Source organism: Nicotiana sylvestris, chromosome 9 (assembly GCF_000393655.2).
Source record: "Nicotiana sylvestris chromosome 9, ASM39365v2, whole genome shotgun sequence".
NCBI lineage: Eukaryota > Viridiplantae > Streptophyta > Magnoliopsida > Solanales > Solanaceae > Nicotiana > Nicotiana sylvestris.
The window spans coordinates 137,490,152-137,510,566 of record NC_091065.1 but is presented as its reverse complement, the minus strand read 5'-3'; the positions used below and the strand labels follow the sequence as shown (position 1 = coordinate 137,510,566).

The 20,415-nt window shown below is 38.3% G+C and overlaps 1 protein-coding gene across 1 annotated transcript; it reads right to left on the bottom strand.

Annotated features, from left to right (window-relative positions):
- Nucleotides 1-892: 892 nt before the first annotated feature.
- On the bottom strand, nt 893-18,934 carry LOC104220424 (CBS domain-containing protein CBSCBSPB3). The gene is made up of 14 exons (XM_009771292.2): nt 18,499-18,934; nt 15,529-15,697; nt 14,893-15,025; nt 13,941-14,111; nt 8,514-8,592; nt 8,308-8,421; nt 8,115-8,181; nt 6,691-6,796; nt 6,552-6,610; nt 4,922-5,028; nt 4,695-4,831; nt 3,439-3,521; nt 3,240-3,329; nt 893-1,530 (listed from the first exon to the last, which is right to left on the bottom strand). The coding sequence occupies exons 1-14, from the start codon at nt 18,636-18,638 to the stop codon at nt 1,351-1,353; spliced, it is 1,635 nt and encodes a 544-aa protein (XP_009769594.1). The 5' UTR covers nt 18,639-18,934; the 3' UTR covers nt 893-1,350.
- Nucleotides 18,935-20,415: the final 1,481 nt, after the last annotated feature.

The following is a 20,415-nucleotide window of genomic DNA, read 5'->3' as shown; positions in this document are numbered from 1 at the left end:
TTTAGCCTGCTTAGGCATTTTTGGGTCAACCCACATGAAGTACTCACAACCACGATCTCGTTTTAAGTGCAGCTTGTTTTCGTGATTGACATTTATGTGGATTGTTTTCCATTTCTACTCCACGCTTCTCTAGGAAGGAATTACAGTTTGGGGAAAAATAATAGCCGTTGAGATTGGATGAGCTCTTTTTTTTCGTTAAAGAAATTGCTTCATCATTAACTTATAATTAACCTTAATCCTAAAAGAGGATTGTCTCCTTATGATTTAAGACTTGTGGATCATTTTCTAGTTTAAAGATTCAGACGTCCCTTTTAATCAAAGGACCCAAGACTACAATCTACCCGACTAAATTCTGTCCTTTGCAGTTCTTCATCTGCTATGCCATAACCTATCTACACGGTATAATTTCCGGACGAAAGTGGCTCCGCCACTGATCATAATATTCATGGATTTCGTCATACTTGTGGCTCAAATGCTTCATCTGCTCTATCATAGTAGTCATTTCACTATAACTTTTTCCTCGAGACCAACTTCCACAATGGATTCCAACCATTGATTTCGTCAGAAATTTTTTCAAGGGTTCTTTAAAGTTGAAATAAGTTAAAAAAAATCCCGATAAAGGGCGTTCAATATATGTTATATACCTTTAAAACCTAATATTTTATCGACGAAGGGTGGTCAATGAGTATGTATAGCTTCGCCCATGATTCCAACCACTGTAACCCTTCAAGATCTCAAGTGTGAAATCTCTGATGATGCAACCTAAACAATTTCCGACGAACGGCGGTTTTTTCTTTTTCTATTTTTTTGTATACCAGATTTCGACCTTGCTAAGCTGAATGCAAATTCTTGTTTGCTAAATTAAAAAAATACTAGTGTTAAATAAAGAAGATTAGCACCAAGATGCATGCTATTATATGATTTACAGTATTCGAGTTATGAGGCATCCCCTCAAACTTTGGATGACTCCAGTAATACTAAAAAGACCCAAATTCACTGATTTTACAAGGAAAAACTCCAATTGACAGAAGTAATTGACCATAAATAACACGTATCATATCAACGAGAATAATGTTGCTGCAACTTAGACTGACAAATTCTCCTCTAGTTCCCTTTTCATTTCATTTTTTCCTCCCCTTTTTCCCTTCTTCTCAACCAGTAGGCATTAGGGAGCAGGAGACCATTCTTGGTAGCTACTCTTATATCAGCATGTTTGGATCACTTCAAACACTGCCCTTCTCTACTAATAGTAAAAGTGTTCATATTGCCGACAGCAAAATTTGGGAACTTCACACATCAGTCTGCATGATCTATAGCTTTTCCAGCAGAATAGAATCCTTAAAAATTGGCTTACCACGTATTGGTGCGCTTCAAGTAGGCAAATACACCAACACTTGTTAACACAACAGCGCCCGCAAAAATCCCCATGTGCAGTGAACCCCATCCATCTTTCTCGAGAGATGTAGTACTCAATTCTGGCTCTGATTTTTCTTGGTTTACATCAGAGTAGTCTAGATGCAATCTTAAGGCCTGCAAAAGAAATGTAGCAGTCATGAAAATAAGAATGCTATGACCAAACTGTCCACAAAGCCTGTATACATCCACTGACAGAAATAGATGCCTGAGGGAATTTTGGTCATCATCACAGAGTTTTGATGCTAAAAGGGAAACAAAAAATTTCAGAGAAAATCAAAACACTTGTTACTTACATACGAGTTGGTATTAAAATTATTCACATGACAATTCATTTCTCTGCCTAATCCGACTATTCACAAAATTCTTTCTGGAATATGATTACAACTTCATTAACAAGGGGAAGCAGTTGCTCGTGACACAGGATGTCCCGCAATTTTGACAACCATAACTTAATGGAAGTTGATACAATCATACAATAGGAAAAACATAGGCCAACTACATAGACAGCCCCCTAAAATTGGCACTTAATTTCATTTGGACACCTTGACTGACCCTTGAACTTGTACCTATTAGACATTCCAACATACTACAGTGTACCTATTGGACACCCGAGCCACATTCTTTGTTAAAAAAGTAGGGCATGATTTTTACTCTGCTGACATGAAAAACGGAACCAATTAATGGACGCCCAAGTGTAAAATAATAAAAGCAAAAAAATAAATTTGAAAAATAAAAAGAAAAGGAGTTTTAGCCATAAAATAGAAACTTTCTTTTGTGATAATCCTCTCGACGAACGTCCCCCCCTCCGTTTGTCGTTTCATCGTTCTTTTTCTTCTCCATTTTCTTTTGGCCTTTTCTTTGTTTTTTTCTTCATCTATCTTCTGTTGAAATAAACATAATAGCTACGAGTCTAGTACAACAAAGACGTCAGAGATCGGAATACCAAATCTTGCCGACCTCTTCCTCTTCAAAGCTGCCGGGAAGTAGAAACAGAAACAGAACAGGCAGTAGAAGATCTAATAAGGCGCTGAGTGTATTTGGCAGAGTATTTTACTCCATACTAGAACAACTGAACAGAACAATCTTCCATAGTATATGTTTACTCCATATATAGCAGATCCATTTCCCTTTTCATTCTTGGGTGCAAAAGCTAACGTGTGCATTCTTTGGTTCCTCCAGATTACTATGTCGTTTCTTTCTCATTCTTTCACTGTTTTGATGATTTAGACGATGATTTATATTTGTGGTATCGTGATAGTCTTTGTGGTTGTCGATTTCCTTCTTATACGGAGCAGAAAGAAAACTCTGCAACAAACCAGAATCTGATGTATGCAAACGAGCATCATCAGAAAAATCGCCAGAAAGGGGATATTCATAATGGGGCGGGCAGAATTAGAAATTTTGGCGGAGAAAAACTGATGAAGTTTGTTTTATTTAATAACACGATGAAGATTAAGAAATAAGAAAAAAAATTAGTAGATCTTCATCAAAAAAAAAAAAAAAAAAAATTAGTAGGATGGTGACCAAAATAGTAGATGGAGATGGAGAGAAAGGAGAAAGAAGACAGATGAACAAGAAGTGTTAGAGAGGGGAGAAACTGGTAATTTTTAGCAATGTCAGCAAAATGTAATCATTCACGCGCCTAAATGTAGTGAGAATCACTCTTTATGCCATGTCAGCACTTTATGTTTAATAGGTACATTTTGGTGAGTGTTGGAGTGTCTACTAGGTACAAGGATCAGTAGAGGTGTCCAAATAAAAATTAGCGCCAACTTTAGGGGGCTGTGTCTATGTATTCGACATAACAAGGGGCATCTCCATACCTTTAGTCCCACTGATCTGGCATGGTTAACTGCAGCGACAAGATCACTATCAGTTGTCAGCAGAACTTTATCGCCTTCATCATCTTCATACTGCAATTAGAATAGAAAAAGTTCATACCATCTTCATCTCCTCATTTACCACATGAAGAGCAGAAGGTAAATTCATCGAGGCGGAAAAAAGATTTTCATTTACACCTACCAAAAGTTGAGGACGATTGTGTTCATCTACTGCACCTAACCTTTGCATAACCACAGTAACAAGCTCCACTAAATTCTCTGAGCCTAAGAAAGAAAAAGCGAGGGTCAGATGCATGCTCTAAGAATTACGTTAAATTAGTGCATGAATAGAACCTCTAAAGACTTTAGGAGAAATTCCTATGCAGTAAAAGCTTTGGTGTTGCTTCTTATAACTGAATTTACTTTACTACAAAGTTAAAATTTTAGAAAACAATCGACCTCATTAAGCCACCTTGAATCCTGCAGTGTAAAAGCACAACCCTAAACAAGAGAAGATTACTCAATGGCAGGATTCCGGTCAATATCATAGGGCGAAACTCGTTTTAGGTTTTCAAGTTGCTAATATTAGCTTTTTAGAAGCTTTTAAAAAATGCAACATTACCAACATAAAACCTTTTCTCCCATCAGACACTTATTTTAATCATGTTCATGGAAACTAGTGTCTTGTTCAACCAAAAATTACAGCCCTTTCAGTTTAATTGAAGTTCCAGTTTCTTCAGCCTGCACTTCAAGGCTTACTCAGACTCCTTATGCTTTTAATACGAACTTCATCAAAACATTGAAACATAAGAAATTCTCCTTTTAGGCTCCTGCAATGAAGCACAGACTACATTCTCCAATGGAAAGGGATATGATACTCTCATGATAAAATGGAAACTTCAAATATTGATCCCTTCATTCCAATTTGTGGGGTATTATTTGCTTATTATTCAACTTTAAACTTTTCAACCCTTAATGAGAAGTTTTTATAACTACACAAATTATAATGGCATGTTTAAGATCACAAGTTTCAAAAGTCTTATAGGCACACAAGCATACATATTTAAGACCACAAGTTTTAAAAGTCTTCTTTCTTTTTTTTTCGTGCCGAGCCAATGCCATACAAATTGGAATGGAGTGAGTATTAAATGCAGTTGCTGGAAGATATCTAAATGAGTTCCATAGCAACTCAGCTTTATAAAAGTGAAAGCATTATATATTGCACAAAAGCAATTGTTCACAACAAAAATGGGTATGTTGGAATTTAAGAGTTAGTAAATATAAAAATGGGGTATTCTTTTTTAAACAAACTAAAAAGAAATGTAAGACAAACTGAAAAGGAAGGAGTATATCTACTTGTGAAGGAAAATCAATTAAGTTCAACGATACAGCCTTCCTCTACAAAATGTTGATTAACGTTCCTAGTGCACAATGTAATGAAGTCTATACAGCACTCACCAAAACTAAATCTGTGGACACGACCTTTAAGGTCCTCAAATTTAAAAGCAAATGTATTTCCAAGACCCAAAGATGGATATCCAGATTTTCCAGCTTCTGTCCCTTCTGACATCATCAATTGAGACATAGACATCTCACTGTATGATAAGCCAAAGAATAAAGCATGCACTGTTAGTTTTTATATGACCAGAGTCATGAAAGCAACATCATGTAGGAAGCAAAAGTACCTGAGTGTATCATAATCGTCTGGTGGCTCCAGGTTAAGTGCCGAATCCCAAAACTTCTGCATCACAGTATTGGCCACTTCATTGACAGCACCAGAGCCGCTCTCCACCTTAGGGAAACAGCAAATATTAGACAACATGCTTGGTATTGCACTCCTTCCTCAAAAAACTATGGTACATTATGTCCTCATAGATGCAAGTCCTAATTCACTTACTGAGGCTTTATTTGATGGTTTGACCAATTTTTCATGTAAATCCGGATTCTGATTAACTCGTCTTTCAGAAACAACAACCATATATTTAGAAACATTGAAAAAAAATTACAGCAAGTGTTCCTTCTCCCACTTCAAAATAGAGCCCTCCATAGAGTTGATACATTCTAGAATAGGAGCCTAATGCAGAAAATATAACCTATATAACCACGATAGGTTTTACAAAATTAGAACTTCTAGGATCAGAAACCAATGAAACACGCTAAATCGCTAATATAGAACATCAATATAATTGCATACCGCTGCATGCCCGCCATATTAAACCTGAAACAACTGGTCTCAGGGGAATAGCCACTTCTTGAAGCAGTCTTTCATATGTGTTTGATGGAATTGCTATATCAAACTCGCAGCTTAGATAGGACTTCTCTGTTTTAACTGAATTAACTGGTGCTGATAATGTTAAGGAATCACTTAGACAACTCATGAAGAAATAAACAAACAGGTTGAAGCAGTGTTTGGTTACTAGATGATAAAAATAAAGCAAAGAGTGGCCTGCAAGGCTTAGTTCAAGTAACAAAGATTGAGGGACTTGTGACTTAGGTCATAGGTTCGAGGCCTTCGCCATGTGAATAAAGCCTGGCATTTAAGTGAAGAAGGGTAGACGGGTGGGCCCATTACCCCAAGTTTCGAAGGTTGCGGTTGATCCTAAGGGTCAGCCCAGAGGGATTTCTCGGTTATTCAAAAAAAAAAAATTGATAAGTATCCAAGAAAATAAAATAACACCACAAAAACAGAGAGTGACAATTCACCAAGGAAAAAGGCTTAGCACGTACCCCCCTTTTTATTATTTAGGTCTTAAAAAAATTGATCAATGCAAAAATCTATGTTGCTTAGATTTATCAAAATCCTTGCGGGAATCGTATCGTCCTGACACGATTTGGGTGTGGGTGTCAGATCCGCACTAAATTTAATCAACCTAACATGGGTGCTTTTACTACGACCGTGGCCGAGTATAGGTTGATCGGGTATTTGGTTTGATTTGAGTTTGTGTCTATATATGTTCACAATGAAGCACTAGAAAGAATTTAATCATACGAGCTTTAATTTAATAATTTCAATTAATTGGCAAAAATATACTTGTAAATGTCGTAGTATACATTTGTTTAGTATATCTTGACACCCCTATCCATACTCCTAACTGTATCCGCGAACCTAAGATTTAATTTAGGTGATGACAAATCCGACTTCTAGATCTGTTCCTGTGTGCACATCCATATCAAAGCAGCATAGTACAAAACGATACATGCAAAAGAGGCCCATATCATGACTAGAATCATTTCCTATCTTCCATCTAGTTCAAACAAGGATTTCATATGTCACCACTTTCTAGACATACAACATAAGAAACAATTGGAAGTTACCATAGATATAGCTGCATGAGTTATCTGCAATACGTCTATGCAGGCGACGGCACATCCATCTGCAAAAACATATATTAAACTTGATAGTGGAAACCACTTTTCACTATTAAAATCAGAATGTCAAGAAGCAAAAGCTCACCTCTATCTAGAACAGGAAGGTGCAGAAACTTCCCATCATGCATTATATGCAGAGCCTGAAGTATTGTTGTCTCTAATGTTGCGCATTCAGGGCTTGGTGTCATTACCTATAAATATGACTAAGTCTTGGTCAAAACGCTTTCTCCTTGGACAAGAGACATAGGGGCTAAAGAGTGAGCAAACACAGGATCATATGTGATCCCGCATAATCTCAAATATTATCAATTTTGGAGTGTAGACCAAAACGAACCTTTCTTCTCCAAGCCATTTCGGTTTAAAAAGATGTTTAAAGAGCGTTTATCTCTATAAGAAGGGTATGTTCCGAGCTGTGAAATAGGAGAGAAGGGATGCAACAATTGGGGTTTTGAATAAAAGGACATATTAATTACGTCAAAAGAGTAAAAAACGAAAATAAGTTGCTCAAAAAGTCCAGCAATGAAGACCACCATGTAGATGGAGCAATGAGGGAACTTCCAAACACAAGTTCAGCTGCCAGTAATGAATCTGAATGAGCACCTCAGAACTTCCATGAGAAGGATGTTTCGTGTTAATTAAAGAATTATATGTCACATTCAGATCCAGCATCCTCTTAATGTTCAAAATATGCACCAACAAGCCATATACATAAGTACCAAATAACATCATGTTACTTCCTCAACTATCAGGTCACCTATTTAACAACGAAATACATCCTACGGTGCTTTAACAATAATAAAAAAGTTAGGGACTTGTCCCTCCCATCTTTACCTAAGATACATAACTGCAATTCCCCATGATCCTTATGTTTCACATCTCTGCCACAATACAACCTTCCCCAATCAAGTGAACTTGGCAAGATCAAACAACTTACTCCCTCTGTTCCAGTTTATGTGAACCTATTTCCTTTTTGGTTTGTTCCAAAAAGAATTGACTCCTTTCTAAATTTGGAAACAATTTAGCTTAAACATCCAATTCTACCCTTAATGAGAAGCTTTTATAACCACACAAATACTCTGGACCCCATTTTGACTTGTTCAGGACCACAAATTCAAAAAGTCTTCATTTTTTCTTAAACTCCGTGCCCAGTCAAACAGGTTCACATAAATTGAAACAGATGGAGTAATTATTTTCAGAGGTGATTAATTGGAAATGAAATTATCATTTTTCTGATTGAAGTTATCTTTTGATGGTCCTGTTGAAATCATTATTTAGATACTAAGGTTAGTAATTGTAATTGCACTTTGATTATTATAAGTACTGAATCTACTACATTCAGCAGTATTTTGCTTTTGGTAACAAGACTGTGCTTCACTTCTCGTTCTTCGTTTTAAGGCTCATGGATTTTGTCACTTTTCTTTTTTGGCACTTTTTGCTTTTAAAAACAGTGAAGTAACAAAAAATATTAGAACTCTCATTAGATGGCTAGAAATAAGGAGAAAACAAAACCTTTTCCGCCAGTGTCAGCTCAGGGGATAGATTTTGTGCTACAACACGCATAAGAATATCTTTTGAGCTGCATCACAATACCAGCAGACATCTATTAGCATGCACTACATAATCGCCAATGCTTGGGCATGAGAAGATAATAACATTAGTAAATGTACATAGAATTGAAGCTTGTTGAGGAAAAAATAAATACGTCAATATCCCCTGAATTTTGTTTCCAACTGAAATTATAGCTGAGTTGACCCGTAATTCTCGCATCTTCTTAGCAGCAACATACACAGGATCTGAGGGGCATACTATTGCCACCCTGATGACATAACAAGGTTCCAATTCAGGTACTCAAAGTCAATTTAACACATTCTTCTCAAATTTAAGATGAAGTAGGGAAGTTAGTTATACTTGGTATTTTCAGAAACAATGGCTGACAAAGAGGGCTTGAACATCCGCTCCCTCAATGTTTCTATGAATGCAGATGGAGCTGAAACAGAGTGCAGAAACCATAAGACGGTTAACCATAACCCCAGACGTATAAGTTTATTAGGATCAGGAACAATCTGCTGCAAGCAACAAATTGAGAGGAATGCAAATTGACCAAGCATCAAGTGTAGACAGCTTATATCACTAGTGCATGTTAGCTAAGCAAACTTGGATACACATCTACAAACACTCATCAACTTTGTTTCAAAGTCGCACACACACGCTCTCTACTCCATTCATAAGTAATGGTCTTTGTAAGGCCAAACAAATCCACAAAAAGCATATCACAAACATCGATATTATAGCATTTGGTTGCAGACCCGAAGTTAAGACTGATGTATGATGCATCAATCAAAACTCTCTACCAAATAGTGGTTCAATGTAACGGCTATCTCTAGCCCACTCTAATAATGAAAAAGGTCAAGGCGTGGAAGTTCGCCCCGTTAGCTCTCGTGTGGATAGTTTGGGGGAGAGAAATAGGAGAGCTTTTGAGGGGATTGAGTCTCCTTTTTCACATCTTAAGAATAGTCTTTTATCTTTGATCGCTTTTTGGTGCACTCATATAGCCCCTATTTGTATAGAAGATTGGGCGTCTTTTGTAGAGAATCATGTTCTGATGTAAATTCTCTACTTTTTGGTATACTTCTTGTATACGGGAGTTCTCTCCCTTTGGATTACTACAATTTACCTAATCAAAAAAAATAATGAAGGTCAAAATTCAAAAAAGAAAGTTAAAAAATACTAGGTGTTCCTGAATTGCACTCTCTCAAGTATCCCTTGCTATACTTGGCAACTCTCCTGCAATAAATAATATATCTGAATAGAGATACACTGTAGCCTCACATATGTGCAAGTAACTGCTAATTACTTGTAGGTAATTAGTAATAGAATCTTGTCCCTCAAGTACAGCACCTATTGGTATTGCCTTGTATTAAATTCAACCTTGCTTGTTACATCAGTCTCTTTAGGTAGATTATTTGTGCTAGTACGTGCTTGAGTTTTTGTTCTTGTTTTTGTACTTGTTCTTGACACCTTTAACTTGTTACGTTTTCATATTCTTAGCATATTTACCTTATTGGTAGTGCCTTGTATTCAATTCAACTTTGCCTCTAACATTTGTCTCTTCAGGTAGATTAATTGTGCTATATTAATTGTGCTGATACATGCTTGAGTTTTTGTACTTGTTCTTGACACCTTTTAACTTGTTAAGTTTTCATATTCTTAGCATATTTTCCTCTGTTTTAGCTCTCTGTTGGTTGAGTGGTAGTGATTAAGTAGTACCCCTTAGTCTATAGTGGTTGTGGTTAACGATGTGAGAGTAAGGTCATGATCTCGGGGAGGGCAGGAGGTGGGGGTAAAGGTGGGAAGGGTGACAAGGAAGCTTCTAGGTTAAGAGTTGGGTCCTGGAACATAGGGACGTTGACGGTAAGAGTAAGACTATAGAGTTGGGTAGGATTTTCAGAAGAGGATCAACATAGCGTGTGTCCGGAGACCAGGTGGAAACTAAGGCACGTGATGTTAACGGGTATAAACTGTGGTACTCTGGAGGTGCTGGGGGCAAGAATGGGGTAGGTACCTTCGTTGACAGGGATCTTAGGGAGCTAGTGATCGAGGATAGGAGGGTAAGCGATAGGGTGATGGCTGTTAAGCTTGTGGTTGGGGGGCTTACTTCAAATGCGATTAGTGCGTATGCTCCTCAAGTAGGCTTGGGCGAGGAGGTCAAGAGGCAATTCTATGAGGACTTAGACGAGTTGTTGCGCAGCATTTTATGCACCGAGAAGCTTTTCATTGGAGGGAATTTTGATGGCCATATCGGGGCTAATGTTGGGGGTTATGACGATGTGCATAGAGGGTTTGGATTTGGAGATAAGAACGAGGGAGGTACGTCGTTGTTGGATTTAGCTAGAGCTTTTGATTTGGTAGTAGCTAACTCGAATTTTCCGAAGAGGGAGGAGCACCTGGTCACTTTCCTGAGTACGGTGGCCAGGACCAGATAGATTATCTTCTCTGCACGAAATGTGATAGAGGTCTTTGCACTGATTGCAAGGTCATCCCGAGTGAATGTCTCACAACCCAACATAGGCTCCTGGTAATGGATCTGGGGATCAAGAGGAATAGAAAGAAGAGAGCAGTGCGGTCAACCTAGAATTAAATAGGGAAACTTAACTAATGACAAAGCCCAGGAGTTGGGGGAGAGGTTGCCGGCTATGGGGGCATGAAAGAGTAGTGGGGACGCGACTGCGATGTGGGCCATGACAACGAACTAAATTAGGAAAGCTGCAAGAGAGGTTTTAGGGGTTACGAAGGAATACCATGGGACGTATAGGGGACTGGTGGTGGAATACGGAGGTCCAAGGTAAAGTTGAAGACAAGAAAACGGCTTATTTGAAACTAGTGGAGAGCCCAAACGAGGAGGAAAAGAAGACGAATTGGGAATGTTACAAAAAGGAAAATAAAGAGGCAAAGTTAGCGGTTACGGCGGCTAAGACTGTTGCCTTTGGACGCATGTATGCGGAACTTGGGAGCAAAGGCGGGGACAAGAAGTTGTAGAGGTTAGCCAAAGTGAGGGAGAGCAAGGCTCATGACTTGGACCAAGTGAAGTGCATCAAAGACGAGGACATCATAGTATTGACGGAAGATGCTCATATTAGACGAAGATGGCAGACATACTTCCACAGACTGTCGAATGAGGAGGGGACAGAAGCATTGTGCTGGGTGAATTGGAGCACTCCGAGAGTCGGCGTGATGTTGGCTATTGTAGGCGTATTAAGGTCGAAGAGGTTATGGGAGTGATGCGTAAGATGAACAGGGGTAGAGCGATTGGTCCAGACGAGATCCCGGTAGAATTCTAGAAGAATGCGAGTCGTGCAGGCGTGGAGTGGCTTGCTGGTTGTTTAATATTATCTTTAAGACGAAGAAGATGCCCGAAGAATGGAGGTGGAGTATGATGATTCCGTTGTATAAGAACAAGGGTGATATCCAAAACTCCAATAACTATAGGGGCATCAAGCTGCTGAGTCATACTATGAAAGTTTGGGAGAGGATGGTGGAAGTCAAGGTGAGGAGGAGTGTGTCTTTCCGAAAATCAGTTTGGATTCATGCCGGTGCGATCGACTACTGAAGCCATTCATATGGTGAGGAGATTGGTAGAGCACTATAGGGAGAGAAAGAAGGACTTACACATGGTGTTTATAGACCTAGAAAGGCGTACAATAAAGCCTCGAGGGAGGTTATGTGGAGACGTTTGGAGCTTAGCGGCGTTCCGGTAGCATACACTAGGATGATCAAGGACATATATGATTGTGCTAAGATTCGAGTGAGGACAATGGGAGGTGACTCGGATCACATCCTAGTAGTGATGGGTTGCATCAGGGATCGACTATTAGCCCGTTCCTATTTGTTTTGGCAATGGATGTGCTGACGCGGCACATTCAATGGGAGGTGCCATGGTGCATGTTATTTGCCGATGACATAGTGCTGATTAATGAGATGAGAGGCGGGGTTAACGCGAGGCTGGAGGTCTGGAGACAAACCCTGGAGTCTAAAGGTTTCAAGTTGAGCAGGACCAAAGCGGAATACTTGGAGTGTAAGTTCAGTGACAACACTCATGAAGCGGACGTGGATGTGAAGCTTGATACCCAAGTCATCTTGAGGAACGGTAGTTTCATGTATCTCGGGTCTATAATCCAAGGTAACGGGGAGATTGATGATGAGGTATCCAACCGTATTAGTGCGGGGTGGATGAAATAGAGGCTCGCATCTGGTGTTTTGTGTGATAAGATGGTTCCACCAAGACTTAAGAGTAAGTTCTACAGAGTGGTGGTTAGACCTACTATGTTGTATGGAGCAGAGTGTTGGTCAGTCAAAAACTCCCATGTTTAGAGGATGAAAGTAGCAGAAATGAGAATACTTAGATGGATGTGTGGGCATACCAAAAGAGATAAGATTAGGAACGAAGTTATTCGGGACAAAGTGGGAGTGGCCCCCGTGGAGGACAAGATGCGGGAGTTGAGGCTGAGATGGTTTGGGCGAGTACAGATGCTCTTGTGAGGAGGTGTGAGAGGTTGGCCATGGCAGGGCTGAGAATTGGTAGAGATAGGCCAAAGAAGTATTGGGGAGAGGTGATTAGGCAGTACATGGCGTTACTTCAGCTCACTGAGAACATGACCCGGGATAGAAAGGTGTGGAGGTTGAGGATTAGGGTAGAAAGCTGGTAGGTAGTCGAAAGTTCCCCCGTTCTTTTCTAGTAGTATTAGTAGCACTATTGTTTTTTTCGTATTCTTTGACCTCTAGTATTTGCCTATTGTTTCGTTCGCTCCGTGTATCGTATTTTCTTGTTTGTCACTATTTGATGCTACTTTAACTTTTACTTGTTGTTGTTGTTGTTGTCGTCTTTTTCTCCTTTTCCTTATCGTCCTTTGTCTCCCTCTTCTTTCTTTCTTCTTCCTCTTTCTTCTTCGTCTTCTTCCCTTTCTCTCTTTTCACCTTTTCTTGAGCCGAGGTTCTATCAGAAACAGCCTCTCTACCTCACCAGGTAGGGGTAAGGTCTGCGTACACACTACCCTCCCCAAACTCTACTTGTGGGACTATACTAGATATGTTGTTATTGTTGTTGTTGGATGGGAGGGGTGTAAGATAGCTTGTTAATCCTAATCCGTATGATATGCTCCCGAACCTTGCATTCTTCTAGTTGCTGCTAGAATTTTCAGCTAAGCCTCTCAAGAGTAATGCCTAATAACCCATCCATGACCACCAATAGTCAATAATGCAACTTCTGATTCTGGCCAGAGCTGGCACATCACAGGGGAAAACAGGGGAGAGGAAGAAGGTGATGTCAGTTCATGCTACAAGAATGTGCTTTTGTTCGAGTGCACCCTTATTCATAAGCTTTCTATGAAATATCAGACTTGTTTCCCCAAGACATAGCATCCCCCTTTAAGGGTCCAACTTGCAGGCTGCAGCTACTTCATTTTTTTTTTTTCCTTTAATGATAAAGTTGGAGCTACTTCATGTTGTCTTTTCCTTTTCCCTTTTCGGGGTTTTTTTTTTTGTGGGCCAAGATAACAAAATTTAAATTCAATAATAGCAGCATCAATAATTACTGACTCTAAAGCTGTAAAATAGAGTATTATCAGCTTATAGTTGATTTTTCCTGTGAAGGGCTGTTCTTTGACAGACGTCAAAAGAAAAATGGACCACACTATAAAAAGAAAGCACGAAAAAGATTATTACTGTACATACAGAAATCAGAGCTTTTCTAAGAGACAATGCATAAAATTAACTTTTGGTACATGATCGCAGCAACTAGCACTTCCACGAAGCACTATTGTCGCTTGGAGCACAACTAACCCGAGAAGTTATTTCCCCACTGCCGTTCAACTCCTTCAACAGCTGCAGCAATTGCACTTCCCTGTTCTGCAGCTTTCTCCATCCTTGATATTGCATCATAAAGGCATTTTGTAATATCGAGTATTGCTATAACTTCACCATTTTCCACAACAGGAAGATGGCGAAATTTACCTGTTGAAACGAGCAAAACAAGACAACAATAAAATAAGAATAAAGAAATATGTCTCTTATCAGATATCTTCAGATTACTTTTTACTCGTGGTTTTCTCAAACCTGTTTTGAAAACGCTATCGGAAATAGCCTCTCTACCTCTCACAAGGTAAGGGTAAGGTTTGCGTACACCACACTCTCCCCAGACTCCACGTGTGGGATTTCACTGGGTATGTTGTTGTTGTTGTTGTTGTATCAGATTACTTCAAGGTGGAGATTGCAACTAAACATTGAATGTAGGATCTAACAGTTCTATTAACACCAGCTCAACGCGTATCTCAAGTACAAAAGAGAAGTCCACTAAGGGAATAACATGGGCTCTTTGTTCACCCTAGAAAAAGAAACATAATCAATTGCTATTGTTACAATTGCCATCACCTTAATAGTAGTGTTAATAATTAAAAGGTTGGCATTTCTCCATAATGTGTGCAATGGCAAATAACTTGACCAGGCATTCTATCTCCTACATTGCAACACTAAAATTTTACTGCTACCAAGCAGCTTCGAACTTTTGTAAATTTAAGCTATATTCCCCATCATGCGCCAGTCCCAACCGCAACTTCACAATTTTCATGTTAGTCACATGAATGGCCTCCCATAGAAAAGCCAATACTAGTCTCACTAAATTAGTTCTGGAATGATTCATCGATGAATTTAGTCCAAGATGTATGAAAAGTTGTTGATTCCTTTTCATTCTTAATGGAGAGAGAAAAATCTGAATATAAAATGTCAAGAAAGACACCTTGCACCATCTTCTGAAGGGCTTCAATAGCCAATGAATCTGCAGTCACAAAAATGGGGTTCCTGGTCATGACCTTCGAGATAATTGTCTGATCAGGCCTCAACTCTTCAGCTATAACCCTAGTCGCAATATCCTACACACAGAAATCCAAATTTTGAAAATAATAACAACGTAAGCCAGAAACAACTAATTTCCAGTGCTGCAACAAGTGTCTTTAGCTTTACTTTCATATACGTACCATACCTATGAGTTGTCACTTCCCTCCATTTTTAAAACCTAACAACTCCCAAGCCTACTCATAGATAAGGGAGGAATAGCCTTTTGGTAAAGGCCCTCTACCTATAAGCATATCTAAAAGAAAATATTACTAAAAATATAGAAAATGAAAAAACAACAATAACAACGTCCCTGGTGTGTTTATCTATTTGTGGTCTCATTGAACACTACCAAGTTCATTGAAAGTTAATTATACAACACTCCCTAATATATAGAATGGAAATTTTCTTTCTTCCTGAACCAACCATTTTAGTGTTAATTTCTTCAGAGATGCATAAACCCTAGAACATTTGAATACACAAAAGTAAAAACATACAAAAATAAAATAAGAGAGCAAGAAAATGATCATTTTCAGAAGACCTTGTCAGTTACTATGCCAGAGAGTAAGGCATTTGCGTCAGTTAGCAGAACAGCATCAACTCGTCTCGCTGCCATCCGCCGACATGCCTCAGACACGGTGGTCCCCTCCGGAATTGTTAGTGCCTTCGATAACCTCAGCTTCTTCACTGTTCTTTCCCCAGCAACAGACCTAAACGCACACATCTCAGCATCTAGATGCATAAAAAACATCCACCGGCATGCATAAACATTACCATAAAAGTGCAGAAACACTCTAATGTTATGTTAATTATACCATTCCCTCCTACAGACAATCCAAACAACTGTCTTGTTACCAAAAGAGTTCTTTCAAATTTGATGAAACTTTTTTTCTAAAAGGTAAAGGTAATATTTTTTTTTACCAGGAAAAAAATTATTATTAAATCAGTACCAAGAAGGTACTAGAGAAAGTTCAAAAGATTGGAACTGTTTCCCTATTGACTCAGAGAGTCCAAAAAATCCTAAAACTCTTGCATGCTATCTAAAATTGCTGCTCGCACTCCAAAAAATATTGATTTTGTAAACATTTAAGCTTTACAAAAGGAATATAGTCTGTCCTTCCTTCAAAGCAACTACCGTTTCTTTTGATCCACACAGCTATGTTCAAATGATGCACGAGGGAATAGTCTTCCAATCCTTTTGCACCCGGTGTCAACCTTCTGCTCTTCCCAATATATTATTAGCTTCCTCACTTCCAATGGGATTAACCAATTTACTCCAAACCAGATTACTCAAAAGCAAAAAGCGAAAAAGAGCACCAAAGTCTGTAGCGACTTTAAGCGCAAAGCACGATTAAACCGTGGGCTTTAGCGAAGAAGAGCACCAACGAAGAAAAGATTACAAAAATAAGAATGTAATGCAAGAAAATATAACTATGAACACAAACAATAATTTTTTAGACTTAAGCATGGAAATACTATAATAAAGCTATATATATGCAGTACTCTACCGTTTTAAGAACTATATATATGCAGTTAATATCGTGTCAATCAAGTTGAAAGGCCAGATATATTTCTGTTTTAGATGAAAAGGTGTAGTTTTAGGTTGTTACTGGTTAGTTTTCTTATACTAAATGTCTAATTTCTTATTCTTAATCACTAAAAATCCAGTGATGGCATTTTCTTGACTATTAATGTATCACTTTGTCAATTTTATATTGTCTGGTGCGACGCTCTTAAGGACACCCCATCGGTGAAGATGCACACGTGACACACCTAGAACTTTGACGCCTACATTAAAGCACTAACTAAGGGAGACGAAGCGCACAACCTGCGCTTCAAGTTGGTAAGTATTAACGCTTCAATTCTATTTCTATGGCCGATGATCATAGAAGCCAACACGAGATAGTTTACATATAGAGACCAGATCTGCCAGGTACAGTGTTATCAAAGGCGAAAAGCGCAAAAAAACTCTAAGGTCCATTGGGGGTTTAAGCGCAAGGTGCAAATAAAACGTGTGCTTTAATGAAAAAAGGCGCAACTTGAGAAAAAGTAAAAATATGTATATGTAGTCCAAGACCAATAATTATAAGTATAAATAACAAATATATGGACAAAAAAATTGAAAAAAAAATTACGATAAAGTGAAATATCAATTGTCTAGTGTCGCCTTTTCAGGATCACACTCATTGGCAAGGAAAAGTATGCCTTAGAGCCTTGATGTGACACTGAAGCGCCCACAAAGCAAGGCGAAGCGCTCAACATGTTTTGAGCCTCGCTTCAGGGTTTAAGTGCGCTTTAAGCGCGCCTTTGACAACACTGGCCAGGTATAGCAACAATGCAAAAATACATGACTGCTACTATCCAGGGCTGCTAGAAGGAAACACCTATTGCATACTGAAAACCCCCTTCTTTGAAGTTTGTTAAGGACAACACAAATTGCTGCTAACAACCCAACTCCCCATTTTAATTCTCTCAACAATTCTAGAAGAGAACTCAAACATGAAGTGAATTCTATTTAGCTCCTTGACTTTCACCTTGTCCAGAATTTGTCTAGTTTTTTCAGCCCATTGTTGAACCTCTAAACGACTAAGGATAACAGTGGTGGAATCTCCAAATTCCAATTAAGCATGTGCAGATAATCTACTCTGGACTTCATAGAGCTTTTGTCAATCCAGAAAGTGTTACTATCCAACCCTTCTCCATCCAAAATCTTAAAACCGTCATTGGCCATCGTTTAATCTGAGCCACTTGATCGTAGCTCAACTTTCTTTGATCTTGCTCTAAGTTTTCACTCTGAACAATACCTTTCTCGATAAATTTAGTAATCTTGCTCACATACTCCCTCCATCCAAGACTTTCCCCCCTATTTCTGGAATAATTATCACAGAATTTCTCGTACCTTTTCTTGACATCACTCAGATATATGTCCACAAGCATTAAACTTTTGGAACATGAAATAGGAATAGAGTTGACTAGTATTTTTCCATCTTCCACAAATCCTCCCTGTGCCTTCCGGAGATAACTGTAAGCATTTGCAGAAGGCCAAAATGCTCAATTTAATGAACTATTGAAGGGAAAAAAGATTACAACAGCAATTTCATCCTTGGAAAAAGAAGAACAGAAACACTGATGATAAGATACAGCTTGAAACCCTCTGAAAAGAAACCTGATGGATAAGTTGCAGCTTAGAACCTGCGGAAAGAAGGTTTGACTTCAACATCTCACATTCTAACTCTACACCACTACTCTGTTTTTGAAACAAAAACAGTTACTATGGTCCAAAGGTATATCCGTTAAGTGCAGACACCGCTCTATTAGTAAGCAGATCATATCATTCCATTCACGTAGAGAAAGCTGAACCAATTTTACATCACCAAAAACAATTATTAATCTGAATGGACAAGCAAATAAAGCTTGATCCTTAAAGGGTTTGACTTCCACAATATGCTTTAAACTGTAAACCAAAATTTTATATGAAAATCAGAGAAAAAAGAGAATAGGGCTTGCTTACGAGTGAGGTGGAGAAGAGGGCTTGCTCTGGCTAGTACCATTCTCAGATTGATTCACAGATTTCTTGACAGTTGATATGTTTCGTTTTTGTACCAAACTATTGCGCCTGGGCGCTGGAGGCACTTGACTACTCATATTCATTTTTGCGAAAACACCAATCTACACACACATGATAATTTTATGATGAAAAAAAAAACAGCAATTTGATTTTCTGGGAATATTTCAAAGCAAGCAACACGGCATCAGCTACAAGTAAATAATAGAGGCAGAAAAGGAGAGGAATTATTCGGTTTTCTGGATTGTTAAAATGGAGAAAGAATTCAGTAAGGTTTACGGAATTTTGGGAGGGAAAAGTTGTGCGTCGAGCCTCGACCCAAACCCTCTCTTCTGCTCTCTCTCCCTTCTCTTTCTCTCCCCTCTCGGCGCTTTTGCTTTTCTGATCCTGGATACCATCTTTTCTTTATTTTTCTTTTTTCTTAATTTTGCAATTATGAATCCTCTTTTTTTACAAAATTAGTTTTTGGGTACACATCTATCTAAATCTATTTATTCTAAACTATGTTATATTATTATTTTATATTAAAAGAACCTTAATAAAATATCGTTCGACTTTTTTACCCTTTTAAAAGTAGAATTCACATTGGATAAAATAATTATCTAATTATCTTCCTAATATTTGTATTTTAAAATCTACTAGGGTTTTAATTATTAAATCTTTCCTTATTTGAATTATATATGAAGTCCTAATATTTAGGACTTTAAAATTGACAAAATCACTAAAAATTAGGAACATTCAAATTAGATACAAAGTTGTTACTTTTCGAGCTTAGCACAAAAATCATGAAGAGATTATATGTTAGGTTGGAGAGTTGTATATGATAACGAATTTCTCTGAGAAAACATGAACGAGCAGAAAATTTAATGTGACCAAAATACCAAAGAGAATTTACTGCAATTAGTTCTCTGTGATTATTCTTATTTAGCAGATAGGGTATTGAATTTATTGCTTACAAATTTCTATTTAACTTGTGGAAGCTGCTTCTACTGCATTATTTTAATCATTATATTTAAGCGTTAATTCTCAACTAAACTCATCTTTTATCTTTTGTGTTATTTTTATTTTTTCCGCGTATTATGTGCAGATTAGTTGGGATGTCGCGCATCGTAACAGAGCAAAGTGGATGAAGTTGTAATGATCCGACCAGTCATTTTGAACATTTGCACTTTGCTCGGTAGTTTACGAGTATGAGTAGTTTCGTATGATGTATTATGACTTGTGTGAATTGTCGGTTTTGGTTTTCAGGTCATTCGGAATCGATTTGGAAGAACGAATGTCATGATTGAAGCTTTAAGCTGCAAGAGTTCACTAACTTTGACTTTTTAGCATTCGACCTCGGATTGGAGTTTTGATGGCTCTATTAGGTCAAGATGGTTTTTTTGGACTTGGGCGTATATCCGGCTTTGCATTTGGATATTTCTAGAAGGTTTTGGCACAAATCGGCGAAAGTTGGAAATTTGAAGGTTTAGAAAGTTCACAAGTTTGACCGTGAGTTGACTTTGATGATATCGGATTCAGATTGTGGTTCCGAAAATTTAAATAGATTCATTATGTCATTTGGGACTTGTGTGTAAAATTTGAGTTCATTCCGGGTTGATTTGATATGTTTCGGCACGAGTTTTGGAAGTTGAAAGTTCAAAGTTCATTCAAGTTCAAATTGAGGTGTGATTCATCATTTCGATGTTGTTATGCATGGTTTGAGGCCTCTAATAGGTCCGCGTTATGTTATGAAACTTGTTGGTATATTCGGACGGGGTCCCGAGGGGCATGGGTGAGTTTCGGACGAGGTTCAGATCGTTTGGATCATTTTTGGCATTGCTGGTTGTGCTGAGTACCTGGTTTCCTTGTTTGCGATCGCGT

Bases quoted from the DNA above. Each gene is read 5' to 3' on its own strand.
- LOC104220424 (XM_009771292.2), bottom strand. From the start codon at position 18,638: ATGAATATGAGTAGTCAAGTGCCTCCAGCGCCCAGGCGCAATAGTTTG. The intron at 14,112-14,892 runs GTGTCTTTCTTG...TCGTTTCAACAG, and splicing joins CCTTCAGAAGATGGTGCAAG to GTAAATTTCGCCATCTTCCT. The intron at 6,797-8,114 runs GTTTTGTTTTCT...TCATATTTATAG, and splicing joins AGCTGACACTGGCGGAAAAG to GTAATGACACCAAGCCCTGA.